This window comes from Manis javanica, chromosome 1 (assembly GCF_040802235.1).
Source record: "Manis javanica isolate MJ-LG chromosome 1, MJ_LKY, whole genome shotgun sequence".
In the NCBI taxonomy this organism is placed as follows: domain Eukaryota; kingdom Metazoa; phylum Chordata; class Mammalia; order Pholidota; family Manidae; genus Manis; species Manis javanica.
In genome coordinates, this window is record NC_133156.1 from 14,161,489 (window position 1) to 14,174,278 (window position 12,790).

General features: G+C 38.5%; 1 protein-coding gene across 6 annotated transcripts in view; it reads right to left on the reverse strand.

Moving 5' to 3' along the window:
* FLT1 (fms related receptor tyrosine kinase 1) overlaps nucleotides 1-12,790 on the reverse strand; it is a 172,570-nt gene that overhangs the window by 51,606 nt on the left and 108,174 nt on the right. For all 6 annotated transcript variants that reach the window (XM_073228657.1, XM_073228647.1, XM_073228655.1 and 3 more), the window contains exon 15: nucleotides 1,319-1,450. In XM_073228657.1, the coding sequence (XP_073084758.1) occupies nucleotides 1,319-1,450 (132 nt within the window). The remainder of the gene's footprint in view (nucleotides 1-1,318; nucleotides 1,451-12,790) is intronic.

Consider the following 12,790-nt stretch of genomic DNA (forward strand, 5'->3'; position numbering starts at 1 on the left):
GGCTCTTACAGGGCTGTTATGGGGAAATACACCTGCAGCCTGAGGATCAGCGCATCCTCCTTGGTGTCTGCTGTAGCCCTCTCAGATCCAGGTCCCTCCCTGGCCACGCAGGGGAGTCCTTGTTAAAAGATAAATGAACAATCCTTTGAAGAAGGAAGTGTTAAAGAGTGATACGCACTTAATCAACTGTTTTCTCCATATGTAGACAGAAGAGCTGAAAGTCTACTTTAAAACAAGGATTACTTGGGAGACAAACAGAACCCTTACCCAAAGTGTTTGGGCAATGCTACCCTCAACCTTTTCTGGAAGTATAAACTTGTGGTTGCATAAGTTTCAGATTTCTCAGGAGCCTCTCTTAAATCATCTCCTTACAAATGAATGGGGGTGATGTTTTGTTTTAAAGGGGTCCAAATTCAGCTACATTCTTGAGGCAGGGTAAGTTTCCAGGCCGGAAGAGCTCATTATGTTGCCTTCTCCCTGGTGCCTCTCCTGGAAATACTTAGATACTCTGAAATCTCCCAGGGAATGTTTGGTAATGAGCTACTGAACAAATTACATCTATTGTGTCAAACCTCAGTGTGGCATAGATATTTACATCTACGGGGTGCCAATTTGATATTTCATGCCGTTATAAACATTAGGTTTTGGATGATTCTTGGCATTCGAGAACTGGAATTGAGGTCTACACGATTTTCTAAATGGAAGCCACATGGCCATTAGCCCAGGGTAGGATTAGGCCACTGTGGAATTTTGCTGCTCAACAGACTATCTGAGGCTTATAAAGAGGAAGCCCTTGGCATATGTTTTAGAAGTGGTCTCTTTATTATGTGCTGTTTCTCTCCGATAATATTTTGCAGTGTACTCCCTGTTAAGAAGCAGCTGATGAAAACATTTGGAAGAGCAGCATATGCCTAACTCGTGGGAATTGGAAAGGGGAAAAGAATGAGCAGTTTCCAGTGCGTGGGCTGTCTCCTCCATCTCCACCTGTCTCCTTCCCTTCTGGAGTTCCTTCTCCCAGGTGCGGTCACCCCCGTCATTCTGTGCTGGTCAGCGTCATCACCTGGCAGCCCCTGGCTTTCCTCTCCTCCGGGACCTACTTCCCCTGCAGAGACTGTGTTCACATGGCAGGCTCTCAGGGTGGCCACCTTCTGCCTTGCCCGGAGGAACCAGACAGGCCGTTCCCACAGGGACCGGAGTGGGGGAGGTCAGGGAAAGGAACAGACCGGGGCGCAGCAGGAGACTGGGAGGTGGCAAGTCAAACAAACAGGGAAATAGACGTCTGAACAGTTTCTGGTTGCTTTCTGAAGCAGCTGTTTACCTTGAACAGTGAGGTATGCTGAACTTTCCACGGACCCCTTCTGGTTGGTAGCTTTGCAGTGATAGACGCCTTCATCCTCTTCTGTGACTCTTTCAATAAACAGAGTGCTGCTTCCTGGTCCTAAAATAATTCCTGAGGAGCGAGAGATGTTTAGATCAGTGGGCCAGGATGACAAACAAAAACACAACCTTCTTCCTATAATTACACACTCAGCCAAGGAAATCCGAGCTCTCATGAACCTGGGCTGGGGCTGCTTATTTGCGTTCTTGCTGCCCAGGCTTTTCAGACAGCACCTTCTCCACTGCCACAGAGCTCCGAGCCCTGGCTTTGGAGATGCAGACCTGCCCACGGCCCGTCACTGTGCAGAAAGGAACGAGACGGGGCTGCCACACCCAACTTTAAAGCGCAAGCGCCAAGGAGGTGGCAGAGCACATAATAATAATTACCATTGACTCAGGGTGTGCTCTGCGCTGGGCACTACACAAGACACTACTCGTATCTTGATGTTTACAACCACCCTGTAAGGTGGTTTTGTCTCCATTTAACAAATGCGGAAACCGAGACTTGGCGAGGTTAAGTAACTTGACCATGGGCATGCGGCTCGACGTAAAGCACACTTGTGGCGAGTGGGTGAGTGGAGATCAGCCTTCGGTTGTCACAGTGGCAAAGAGCTCAGGCTCTGTCAATCCAGGCCTTACCACTTCACGCTTTGTCATTTCAGGCAAGTTACTTAACCTTTCCAAGTTTCAGTTTCCTCAATCTTAAAATGAAAATAAAAGCAGTTCCTACTTGCTGAGAGGGAAAATGGATGGCAAGGACACAGCACACAGTAGGTGTTCAGTAAATAGCAGCTTCTGATACTGTGGAGCATGGGATAATGGGAGGAGCACATGAATTTCCAGACCCTGGCTTCAAGACCCAGTAGCTTCCACACCAAGTATTTACTGGGCCCTTACTTTGCCATCAGTTTTATGTAGAGACCAGTGGAGAAGGCTAAGACACGGTATCTGCTGAAAAGAGAAAATCAGCTCATACTAAGCATACGTATATATGTATCCTCTCTCTCACAGACACACACATTCAACAGCAAACAGAAAACGCTTAGTGAATGAGAATGAGTAAATGAAGCACACCACACCCAGTTACCTGCAAAGTCTTGGCAGGAGGGAGTCCCTGAGGATGGGAATATCCTGGAAAGGTGGCATGGAGAAGGTGGGCCATGAGCTCAGGTTTAAGAGGGTTATCAGACGTAAAGGGAGAAAAGAAGGCACGAGAAAAGGTGTGACGATGAAATGAACATGCATCGAGTGCTTGTTCTGAAGTGATAAAATGGGCCTGGCCAGAGTAAAGGCTCTTTTTTGTTAGTTTAAGTAGTTGTATTCTTCTTTGTTATAAAAGATATATTCAATGTAGAAAATTTAATCAATAGTGGAAAGCATCAAGAAAGTGGAAACAAACCTATAATCTTACCTCCCAGATAATTTTCTTTTAGTCTTTTCAAAGTAGATTTATTTTAGTTCATTCACATAATAAATATTTTTTAGCTTCTACCATATACTAGACACTATTCTAGATGCTGGTGATACAATAATAAGCAAGGCAAATAAATCCTTGCCTACAATGGGCTTTAATTACAGCTATGGGGAATTATAAATAAACACTGTCATTTCAAGTGGCAATGAGGTCTGTGAAGAAAACAAGCCAGGCTAAGGAGGATGCAGGAGCTGTTTTTTTAAATTGAAATATAGTTGACATAGAGTATTATGTTAGTTTCAGGTGTACAACATAGTGACTCAGCAATTATATACATTATGCAACGCTCACCGCAGTAAGCTAAGCCTAATTATCATCTGTCACCATCAAAGTTATTACAATATTATTGACTGTATTTCCCATGCTGTCCTTTTCATCCCCATGACTCATTTATTTTATAACTGGAAGTTTGTACCTCTTAATCTCCTTCCCCTATTTTGCCCATCCCTGCATCCCCTCCCCTATGGCAACCACCAGTTCTCTGCTTTTATGAGTCTATTTGTTCGTTTGTTGTGTTTTTCAGATGCCATATATAAGTGAAATCATATGGCATTTATGTCTGACTTATTTCACTTATAGTAATACCTTCTAATTTCACGCATGTTGTCAAGAAAGGCAAGGTTTCTTTCTTTTTGATGGCTGAATAGTATTCCATTGTATATATGTACAATACCTTCTTTATCCATTCATCTATCAGTGGACACGTAGGTTACTCCCATATCTTGCCTATTGTAAATAATGCTGCAGTAAAGATAGGGTATATATATTCTTGCAAATTAGTGGTTTTGTTTTCTTTGGGTAAATAGCCAAAAATAGAATTACTAGGTCATATGGTACTTTTATTTTTAATTTTTTGAGGAACCTCCTTACTGTTTTCCTTAATGGCTGTACCAACTTACATTCCCACTAACAATGCATGAGGCTTCCCTTTTCTCTACATCCCTGCCAACACTTGTCTTATTTCTTGTCTTTCTGATACTAGCCATTCCGACTGGTGTGGGATGATACCTCATTGTGGTTTTGGTTTGCATTTCCCTGATGATTAGCTATGCTGAGCATCATTTCATGTGTCTGTTGACCATCTGCATGTCATCTTTAGAGAAAGAACTGTCTACTCAGGTCCGCTGCCCATTTTATAATTGTGTTATTTATTTATTTGTTTGTTTTGGTGTTGAGGCGCATGAGTTTTTTTTATATATTTTGGATATTAACCCCTTATTATTTGCAAATATCTTCTCCCATTCGGTAGGTTGCTTTTTAATTTTGTTGATGGTTTCCTTCACTGTGTAGAAGCTTTTTAGTTTGATATAGTCCCATTTGTTTATTTTTGTTTTTGTTTCCCTTGCCTAGGGAGACATGGTAGAAAAATCAGCCAATGCTGATATCTAAGAGTTTACTGCATATGTTTTCTTCTAGGAGTTTTCAAGTTTGAGGTCTTACATTTAGGTCTTTAATGCATTTTGAGTTTATTTTTATGTATGGTGTAAGAAAGGGATCCAGTTTCATTCTTTTGTCTGTCACTGCCCAGTTTTCCCAACACCGTTTATTGAAGAAGGGAAGTCATTCGAGATAAGGTGTTTAGGGAAGGCTCTCTGAGGAGGTGATATTTGAGCAGAGTTGTGAAAGATGGGGAAGGGTGACCCATTTAAAGATCAGGAAAAGTGTAGTTTAGGCAGAGGGAGTAGCAAATATCAAGTCTCTGGGGGCAGAGAGATGGGAGCTAGGCAGGGCCCAGATCATGTGTGACCCCACAGGCCATGGTAAAGATTTAGGATTTTATTATAAGCACAGAAGAAAGCCGTTGGAAGGTTATAAGACTGCATGGGGATAAGGGAGGAAATAGGAAGAGCGGTTAGCTAGTGTTGGAAGTTACCCAGTGAAAGATTTGATGGCTTTATCCTGGAGTGACTATGTTGGAAATGGGAAGAATCAGTGGTTTTGCGGCGAGAGAGAGGAGAAATTGATGTTGCAGGAGACAGAAGGGATAATGCCAGGAGTAGAATCACTGAGGAAGTGAGAGGGCTTGAAACGTAGTGGCCAAATTGGACTTGGAGATAGGAAAAGTTAATTGATTTTAACAGGAAGGATGGCAGAATATGAAGGGATAGGTAAATGGGACAATTTAGTGATGAATTTTCTTAATAAATAAGAGGTACTCACATGTATAAATAGAGGAGGGAAGAAGGAATTTTGGAGGTTTGAAGAGAAAAAAATGTGAAATGGCATGCTGGGAGAGAAAGAAAACGAACTCAGTAGTAAAATATAAGATTTCTCTTAATGGTCATACAGCTTTAAATACTGACTCACCCCCACCAATATGAAAGTGTAAGTATTCCCCCATGTTTTTACATATTTTTAACATAATCCTTCATTGTGTGCATGCATCCTATCAATTGGCATTAGGTTATACCTAATTGCTTGTAACTATAAATAACAGTTATGGATAAAGATTTTTCCTTATTTCAGATTATTTCCTTTACATTTCCAGAAACAGATTCATTATGTCATAAGCTCTTAATTCATGTCACCAGATTGCCTTCCAAAAAGATGACACCGATTAAGACTTCTGCCAGCAGAGAATAAGAGACAAATTTATTACTCTCCTGTCACTCCTGAGCAGTAGCACCTAAAAAATACACAACACAAAACCTTGCTGACTGACAGCTGCAAATGACTTGTTTTAATTTGCATTCATGAGTATTCTTTCATAAGTTTGTTAGCCATTTGTATTTTAAAGTGCCTGTTGTTTTGAGTAGTTGACTAGGAAAGGTGAGTTCAGATTTAGGAGAGTTTAGAAATCCTGGCTGGCTGAGGAGTTTCCATTCACTGCAGAAGGAAAGAGGACCACAAGGACATGGAAATGACATAATGAAAGCAATGTGGAAGGAAGTTTAGCCTAGAGAGAGAATGCAGGATGGCCTGGAATGAGGAAAAAGCGGCATCTGTAAGCCCAGCTCACCAATTGTAATTCAGGCAAGGAATGATGAGGATCCATGTCTCGATGGTGGGAAAGGAAGTGGAGAGCAAGAAAGTACAACCAGTGGACCCACCCTTAAGATAATCAGATGTCAACATTTTGTCATATTTGCTTTAGCATCCTGACCCCTTTTCTATGAATAAAATATCTACTTTATCCCTCCCTTCACCCTTTCTCTCTAGAGGGTCCACTATCCCAATATTATCATTCTCATGCATGTTTTTGTGCTTTTCCTACATAGGCATGTATCTCTGTAAAATATATGGTATTGTTTTGTGGGTTTAAAAATTCTAAATGATGGTGTCATACAGGATGTGTCCTTTTTCACTTGTGTTTTTTTCCTATTCAATAATGTTTGAATATTTTCCTTGTTGATACATGTAGGTGGGGTTCATTTTTGAACTAATGTGTAACATTCCATTACATTAAAAAGCCACAGATTTAAAAAAATCCACTTCTCTACTATAGGACAGTAGAAGATTTTCACTTCTTTGCTATTTACAAAGAAGGCTACAAGGCATTTTGATACAACTATATGTACATTGTTATGCACACCTCTCCTTCTGCTGGGTGCACCCATTTTTAACTCCACCAAGTATTACAAAACTGTCTTCCAAAACAAACCAATTTAAACCTTAACCAGTGATGAGTGGGAACTCCCCTTTCTCCATATACTTACCAATACCAGTCTTACCAGATGTCTTAATTGATGGCAAAAGTGATGGGTGTGAAATGGCATCTTGTTGTGGTTCTAAACTATGTTTTTCTGATTACTAGTGAGGTGGAATACCTTTTTCCATTTTTATTGGCCATTCAGACTTCTTTTACCGTGAATTGCCTGTTCATGTCCTTTGCCCATTTTTCTATTAGCTGGTTTGTCTTTTTCTGGATAATTTTAGCGTTCTTTATATGCTTTGGATACTGAGCCTTTGTTGGTTAAGTATGTTGCAAGTCTTCCCCCATTCTATGAACAGTTTTTAAACTTTGTTTACGGTGAATTTTTAATGCAAAAGATCTAAAAATTCTGAGGTAGTGTAATTTATCATTATTTTCTGCTATCTTTTTCCCTTTTCTTACTTGTCTAAAAAAAATCTTTCCTACTCTGTTATCATACATCATAAAGCATTCCCCTTACACACTTTCTTCTAAAAAATTGTTTAAAATGTTTATTTAGCATTTTGCCCTTTCTCATTTAGGTCTTTAAGCCATCTAGATTTTCTTTGGGGGAGGGGTATGTGTAATGTTCTGAGGTAAGAATCTAATTTTTGTCGTATAAATAGCCAGCATCATTTACTGAATAGTCTATTCTTTTCCCACAGAGTTGTGGTGCCAGTTCTGTCTGATACTAAGTTTCCATATATTTGTGATTCTGTTTTTAGGCTATTCATTTTTTTTATTAAAGTATCATTGATATACAGTCTTATGATGGTTTCACATAAACAACACAGTGGTTTCAACATTCACCCATATTGTCAAATCCTCACCCTCTCTATTGCAGTCACTGTCTATCAGCATCAGCATAGTAAGATGCTATAAAGTCATTACTTGTCTTCTCCATGCTGTCCTGCCTTCCCCGTGACCTACCCCGTGACCTACCTATATTGTGAGTGCTAATTAGGCTCTTCATTCTTAATGACCTGTTTATCCCACAGAAGTTAAGATGGCTCAATAATACAACTGGTACGGCACAATCCCTTCTTCTTCAAATTGTCTTGGCCCTGTATACTTCAATCTGAATTTCAGATTTAGCTTGTCAAACCCTGTAAAAAGCATTGTTGGGATATTGATGTGAATTCCACTAAATTTATAGATTTGGGGAAAGTTGTATTTATATTTTTGTTGAAACAAATGACACTACCAATATTTTCACCTACAAAAGTGGCTTGAAAATGGCTCCACTTAATAAATATTCCCATCTAAGAACATTAGATATCTTGGAGTTATTTAGGTCTTCTTTTATGTCTGTCATTTGATAGTCTTACTGTTTTTTATGTATCTTGCTTTTCAGTTATATTTATTCCTAGATATGTTGTGATTTTTGTCACGTAATATGGTATCGGGTTTTTTGAAGAGTCACTCTCTGAATTTTCCATTTCCCCTTTGGGGCTTAGTCATAGAACTAACACGGAGAACTCACTTAGAAACATGTTGCTCGACTTTGTGTTGTTTAATTTAATTGTAGGCCTGCTTCCTTTTACAGGGATAGCCTAAGTAATTTTCAACCACTGAAAACATACCAATTCCCATGGAAACTTATGATTGATTTCCCTTTACTGGACGAAGCTGTATCACTTTGGACCAACAGGGCACAGAGCAGAATTTATGAATGGAGATGTCTTCACAGGCCAAGCACACAGCCTAAATGAGTTGGGGATGAGATAATGGGAGGGGGACTGGGTCTATGAAGCATAGAAGGCCTGTCTCCCATTTAAAGTGGAAGTATTAATTTAGCTCCAACCCTACTGAAATTTGGGTCCAGTATTGTCTTCTGCATCTTAAACAGAAGATAAGAAATCTGGATTTTTCATGTTAAATTTTTTAATGTTTTTTTAAATGTTGGCACCAAGTCATCTTACATAAATTTGCTATGAGGGCCCATAAAAATGTGTATGTGCTGGGTAAATAAACACAATTTTGACTTAGAGGATGTACATGGGTGTATGTTATTATATTTTTATTAAGCACAGACCCCCATGATCTGGTCCTTGCCTATCTTTCCAGCTTCTGTTCCTGTTTTCTCTCTTAATGTGTCCTTGGTATGAGCCTTATTGGTCTATTGGCATTTCTGGATCAGCCTCAGTGACTTTGCACATGTTACTTTCAAGACCTGGTCACTTGATTAACATTTACTTGTTATTAATATTTTAAATATTAAATTTAGCTCAAGGATTAGCTATTCTGGAAAGCATCCTCTGATGCTTGGGCCCCTTCTCTGTTATTCTTTTATCACCTTGTGCATGCCTCTAACTCTGGCATTTACCATTTTATAGTAAATTTTCTGACTTTCTTACTTGCCCAATCCACTGTGGGCTCTGAAGTAGCTCTGCCTTGCTCATTAAGGAGTTCTCAGTGTCTAGTGCTATGCCAACAGTCAGCAGACACTCAGTAACTGAGGAAATGTCCAAATAAACCAAGACAATGGAAAATGGAATTTAGGGAGTGAGGAAAGGTGTGAGCTCTGTGATGTTTACTGAATATTATGAAGCTAAGGTAGGAGGAATTGAGGCTAACTCCCTATGCAATAATATTGACCTAGGACCTGCACATGCCCAAGCTCTTTTCTGCATCTGTAAAAGTGTATGTCAGTTAATTTTACATCTTAAGATTCAAAGAGCTCCAGTTCCTACAGCTGAAAAATGAAAACTCAAGTCATTTCATAGGTCTGCTTAAAATTTTAGCTTCAGTGAGCCAAGCAAAACTTTACCCTGAGTTGTTTTTGCAGGAATTTGTAACGTCCTCCAAGGAATCTGATGACGACTCAGCATAGATGTGAAACATCAGTTGTGTTGGTTGCTTATGGGGATTGTGGATCAGAGTTCGTGACGATGTTGGTCTATACATTTACCCATGGAATGCAGTCTAAATTTCAAACACATGTCCAACCCTTTCAGTTTTTAGTATTTTCAAGAGACTTTGTAAATAATTGTATTTCTTTCCATCATACCATGAGGAGAAGGACAGTCTTGGCATTTTATATATAAACATCATATTACCCAGGGAAGAGCACAGAACTTTAATCCAAATCATCACTAAGTCAATAAATCTGTAGATTCACCTATTTGATTAAGGCCACACTATGTGTTTGCTTCCTGTTCTTTACCCAAAAACCTGCCATGTTGCTTTCCTAAGTTGGCTCGCTAGTCTGACCAGTGACACTTGTTCTATTGTTCAGTTGATTACCTGTCTTCTGACTTACAGAATATTATGCCCATCCAGTTTGGCCACATTAATTGTCATTGTTAAAATTGTCTTCTTCACCCAACAAAGTCCAATTCGAATGACACCTTTATGAACCGTCTCCTGACCACCACAGTCAGAAGTGCTAATTTGTATCTGATGGAATTTTATACCATTCATGTTGCATGTTTATGAATTGACTTAGTATCTATTATGTGTAAGTTTTTCAAAGGTGTAAGTTTTGTTCATTTTCATTTTCTCCAGAATATAACAAAATGCCTAGCTCATCATAGGTAATTAATATATGTTTGTTAGATTTAACAAAACAAGTAAATTTTGTTTGTTATGATAGTCTTGGCTCTCCAAGTAAATGATAAATTCTTTTAAGTTAGCATATGATATATTTTCTTTATTTTCTTTCTTTCCTTTATCCCCTTCACCTATTTCTCCCATGCCTCACACCCTGCCCCTTTGAAAACAACCGATTCTTCTCTTTTGCTCATTGGTTCATTTGTTTTTCAGATTCTACATATAAGATACCATTTAGATATCATGAAGTCATATGGTATTTGTCTTTATCTGTTTGACTTATTTCACTTAGCATAATATCCTCTAGGCCCATCCATGTTGCTGTAAATGGCAAGATTGCATTCTTTTTTATGGCCGAGTAATGTTCCATTGCGTATATGTACCACCTCTTCTTTATTCATTCATCTATCAATGGACATGCAGGTTGCTTCCATATCTTTCCTATTGTAAATAATGCTGCAATAAACATAGGGGAACATTCTCAATCAGTGGTTTTTTTTTTCTTTGGAGAAATACCCAGGAGTGGAATTACTGGGTCATATAGTATTTCTATTTCTAATATTTTGAAGAACCTCCATACTGTTTTCTATAGTGGCTGAACCATTTTATATTCCTACCAACAGTGCATGGGGATTACCTTTTCTCCACATCCTTGCAAACATTTTTTATTTCTTGTCTTTTTGATACTAGCCATTCTGGCCAGTATGAGGTGGTATCTCATTCTGGCTTTGATTTGCATTTCCCTGATGATTAGTGATGTTGAGCATCTTTCCATGTGTCTGTCGACCATCTGTGTGCTGTCTTTGGAGAAGTGTCTGCTCAGATCCTCTGCTCATTATGTAATCAGATTATTTGTTCTTTGCTGTTGAGTTATGTGAGTTCTTTATATACTTTGGAATTCATGCCTATCATTTATGACTATCTTCTCCCATTTGATAGGTTGCCTTTTCATTTTGTTGATGTTTCCTTCACTGTGCAGAAGCTTTTTAGTTTGATGTAGTCCTACTTGTTCATTTTTGCTTCTGTTTTCCCTGCCTGAGGAGACATATCCAAAACCATATTGCTAATGCTGATGTCCAAGAGCCTACTGTCTATGTTTTCTTCTAGGGGTTTTATGGTTTGAGGTCTTACATTTAGGTATGTAATCCATTTTGAGTTTATGTTTATGTATGTATGGTGTAACGAAGTGGTTTAATCTCATTCTTTTGCATGTTAACTGTCAGTTTTCCCAATGCCATTTATTGAAAAGACTTTTACCCATTGTATATTTTTGCCTCCATTGTCATAGATTAATGGACCATATAAGCATGGGTTATTTCTGGGCTTTCTATTCTCTTCCATTGAGCTGTGAGTCTGTTTTTGTGCCAGTACCATACTGTTTTGATTCCTATAGCTTTGTAGTATAGGTTGAAATCAGGGAGCATGATGCCTCCACCTTTGTTCTTTTTCAGGATTGCTTTAACTATTTGGGATCTTTCGTGTTTTTGTATAATTTTAGGATTATTTGTTCTAGTTCTGTAAAAAATGCCATTGGCATTTTGATAGGGATTCCACTGAATCTGTAGATTGCTATGGTTAGTACGGACATTTTAACAATATTAATTCTTCTAATTCATGAGCATAGTATATCTTTCCATATCTTTGTGTTGTCGTCAATTTCTTTCACCAACATCTTACAGTTTTCAGAGAAAAGGTCTTTCACCTCTTTGGTGAAATGTATTCCTAGGTGTTTTATTCTTTTTGATGCCATTATAAATTGGATTATTTTCTTAACTTCTCTTCCTGCTAGTTTGTCATTAGTATATAGAAAGACAACTATATATTGATTTTGTATCCTGAAACTCTATTGAAATAATTTATTAGTTCTGTAAGTTTTTTGGTGGAGTCTTTAAGGTTTTCTATGTATAATATCAGGTCATCTGCAAATAGTGACATTTTTACCTTTCCTTACCTATCTGAATGTCTCTTATTTCTTGTCTGATTGCTCTGGTTAGGACTCCAGTACTATGTTGAGTGAAAGTGGAAAGAGTGGGCATCCTTGTCTTTTTACATGATACACTTTCAATAAATGGTAGCTATAATGACAATGCTATATACATTCTAGATACATAATAGATAATCATATATTTAGATTAGTAGCTCTTAAAAGAATTGATTACCTAAAAGCTATACCTGAACTGAGGAATCGAAGAACCAAAATATAGATATCCTGATAGCTGAAAGTAACCCAAGAAAACTAGAGACAGGGTATCTGATTGACTTCCCACAAAGTGCACAAAGGAGATTTTATATATCCAGTCAAAGTTTGGAGGTTTGGAAAACTATGTCTGGAGAAGAGAAATCCAAATTTAGTAAATTGCAAAGACTGACAAAATTGGGAAATGAAGGATGATGCACTTATTACATGGCACTCAAAAGATGAATGATTACAATGTTTTCAAATGGTCACCAGGTGGCTTCTTCCTGCTCTATTGAGAATTTTGCCCTAAAGTCAAGCCCTGTGACAAAGACTTTCCAGATAAAAAGAAAAGAGTTGGTGAAGAAGTGTGGAACATTCTGAGACATAGTGAAAAGCAGCCTTATAATAACATGTTAAATTGGAAGAGAATTATTAGATACTTAAAACATATGGACTAAGCAGACCTGATGGGCAGTGTGGTCCCTTATGAGACTATGTGCTGTTTAGCCATGAAAATGGCAGAGGACGAAGAGCTCTTAGAAAAGAATAAGATTGGTGAAAGGAGCCCTACAATATT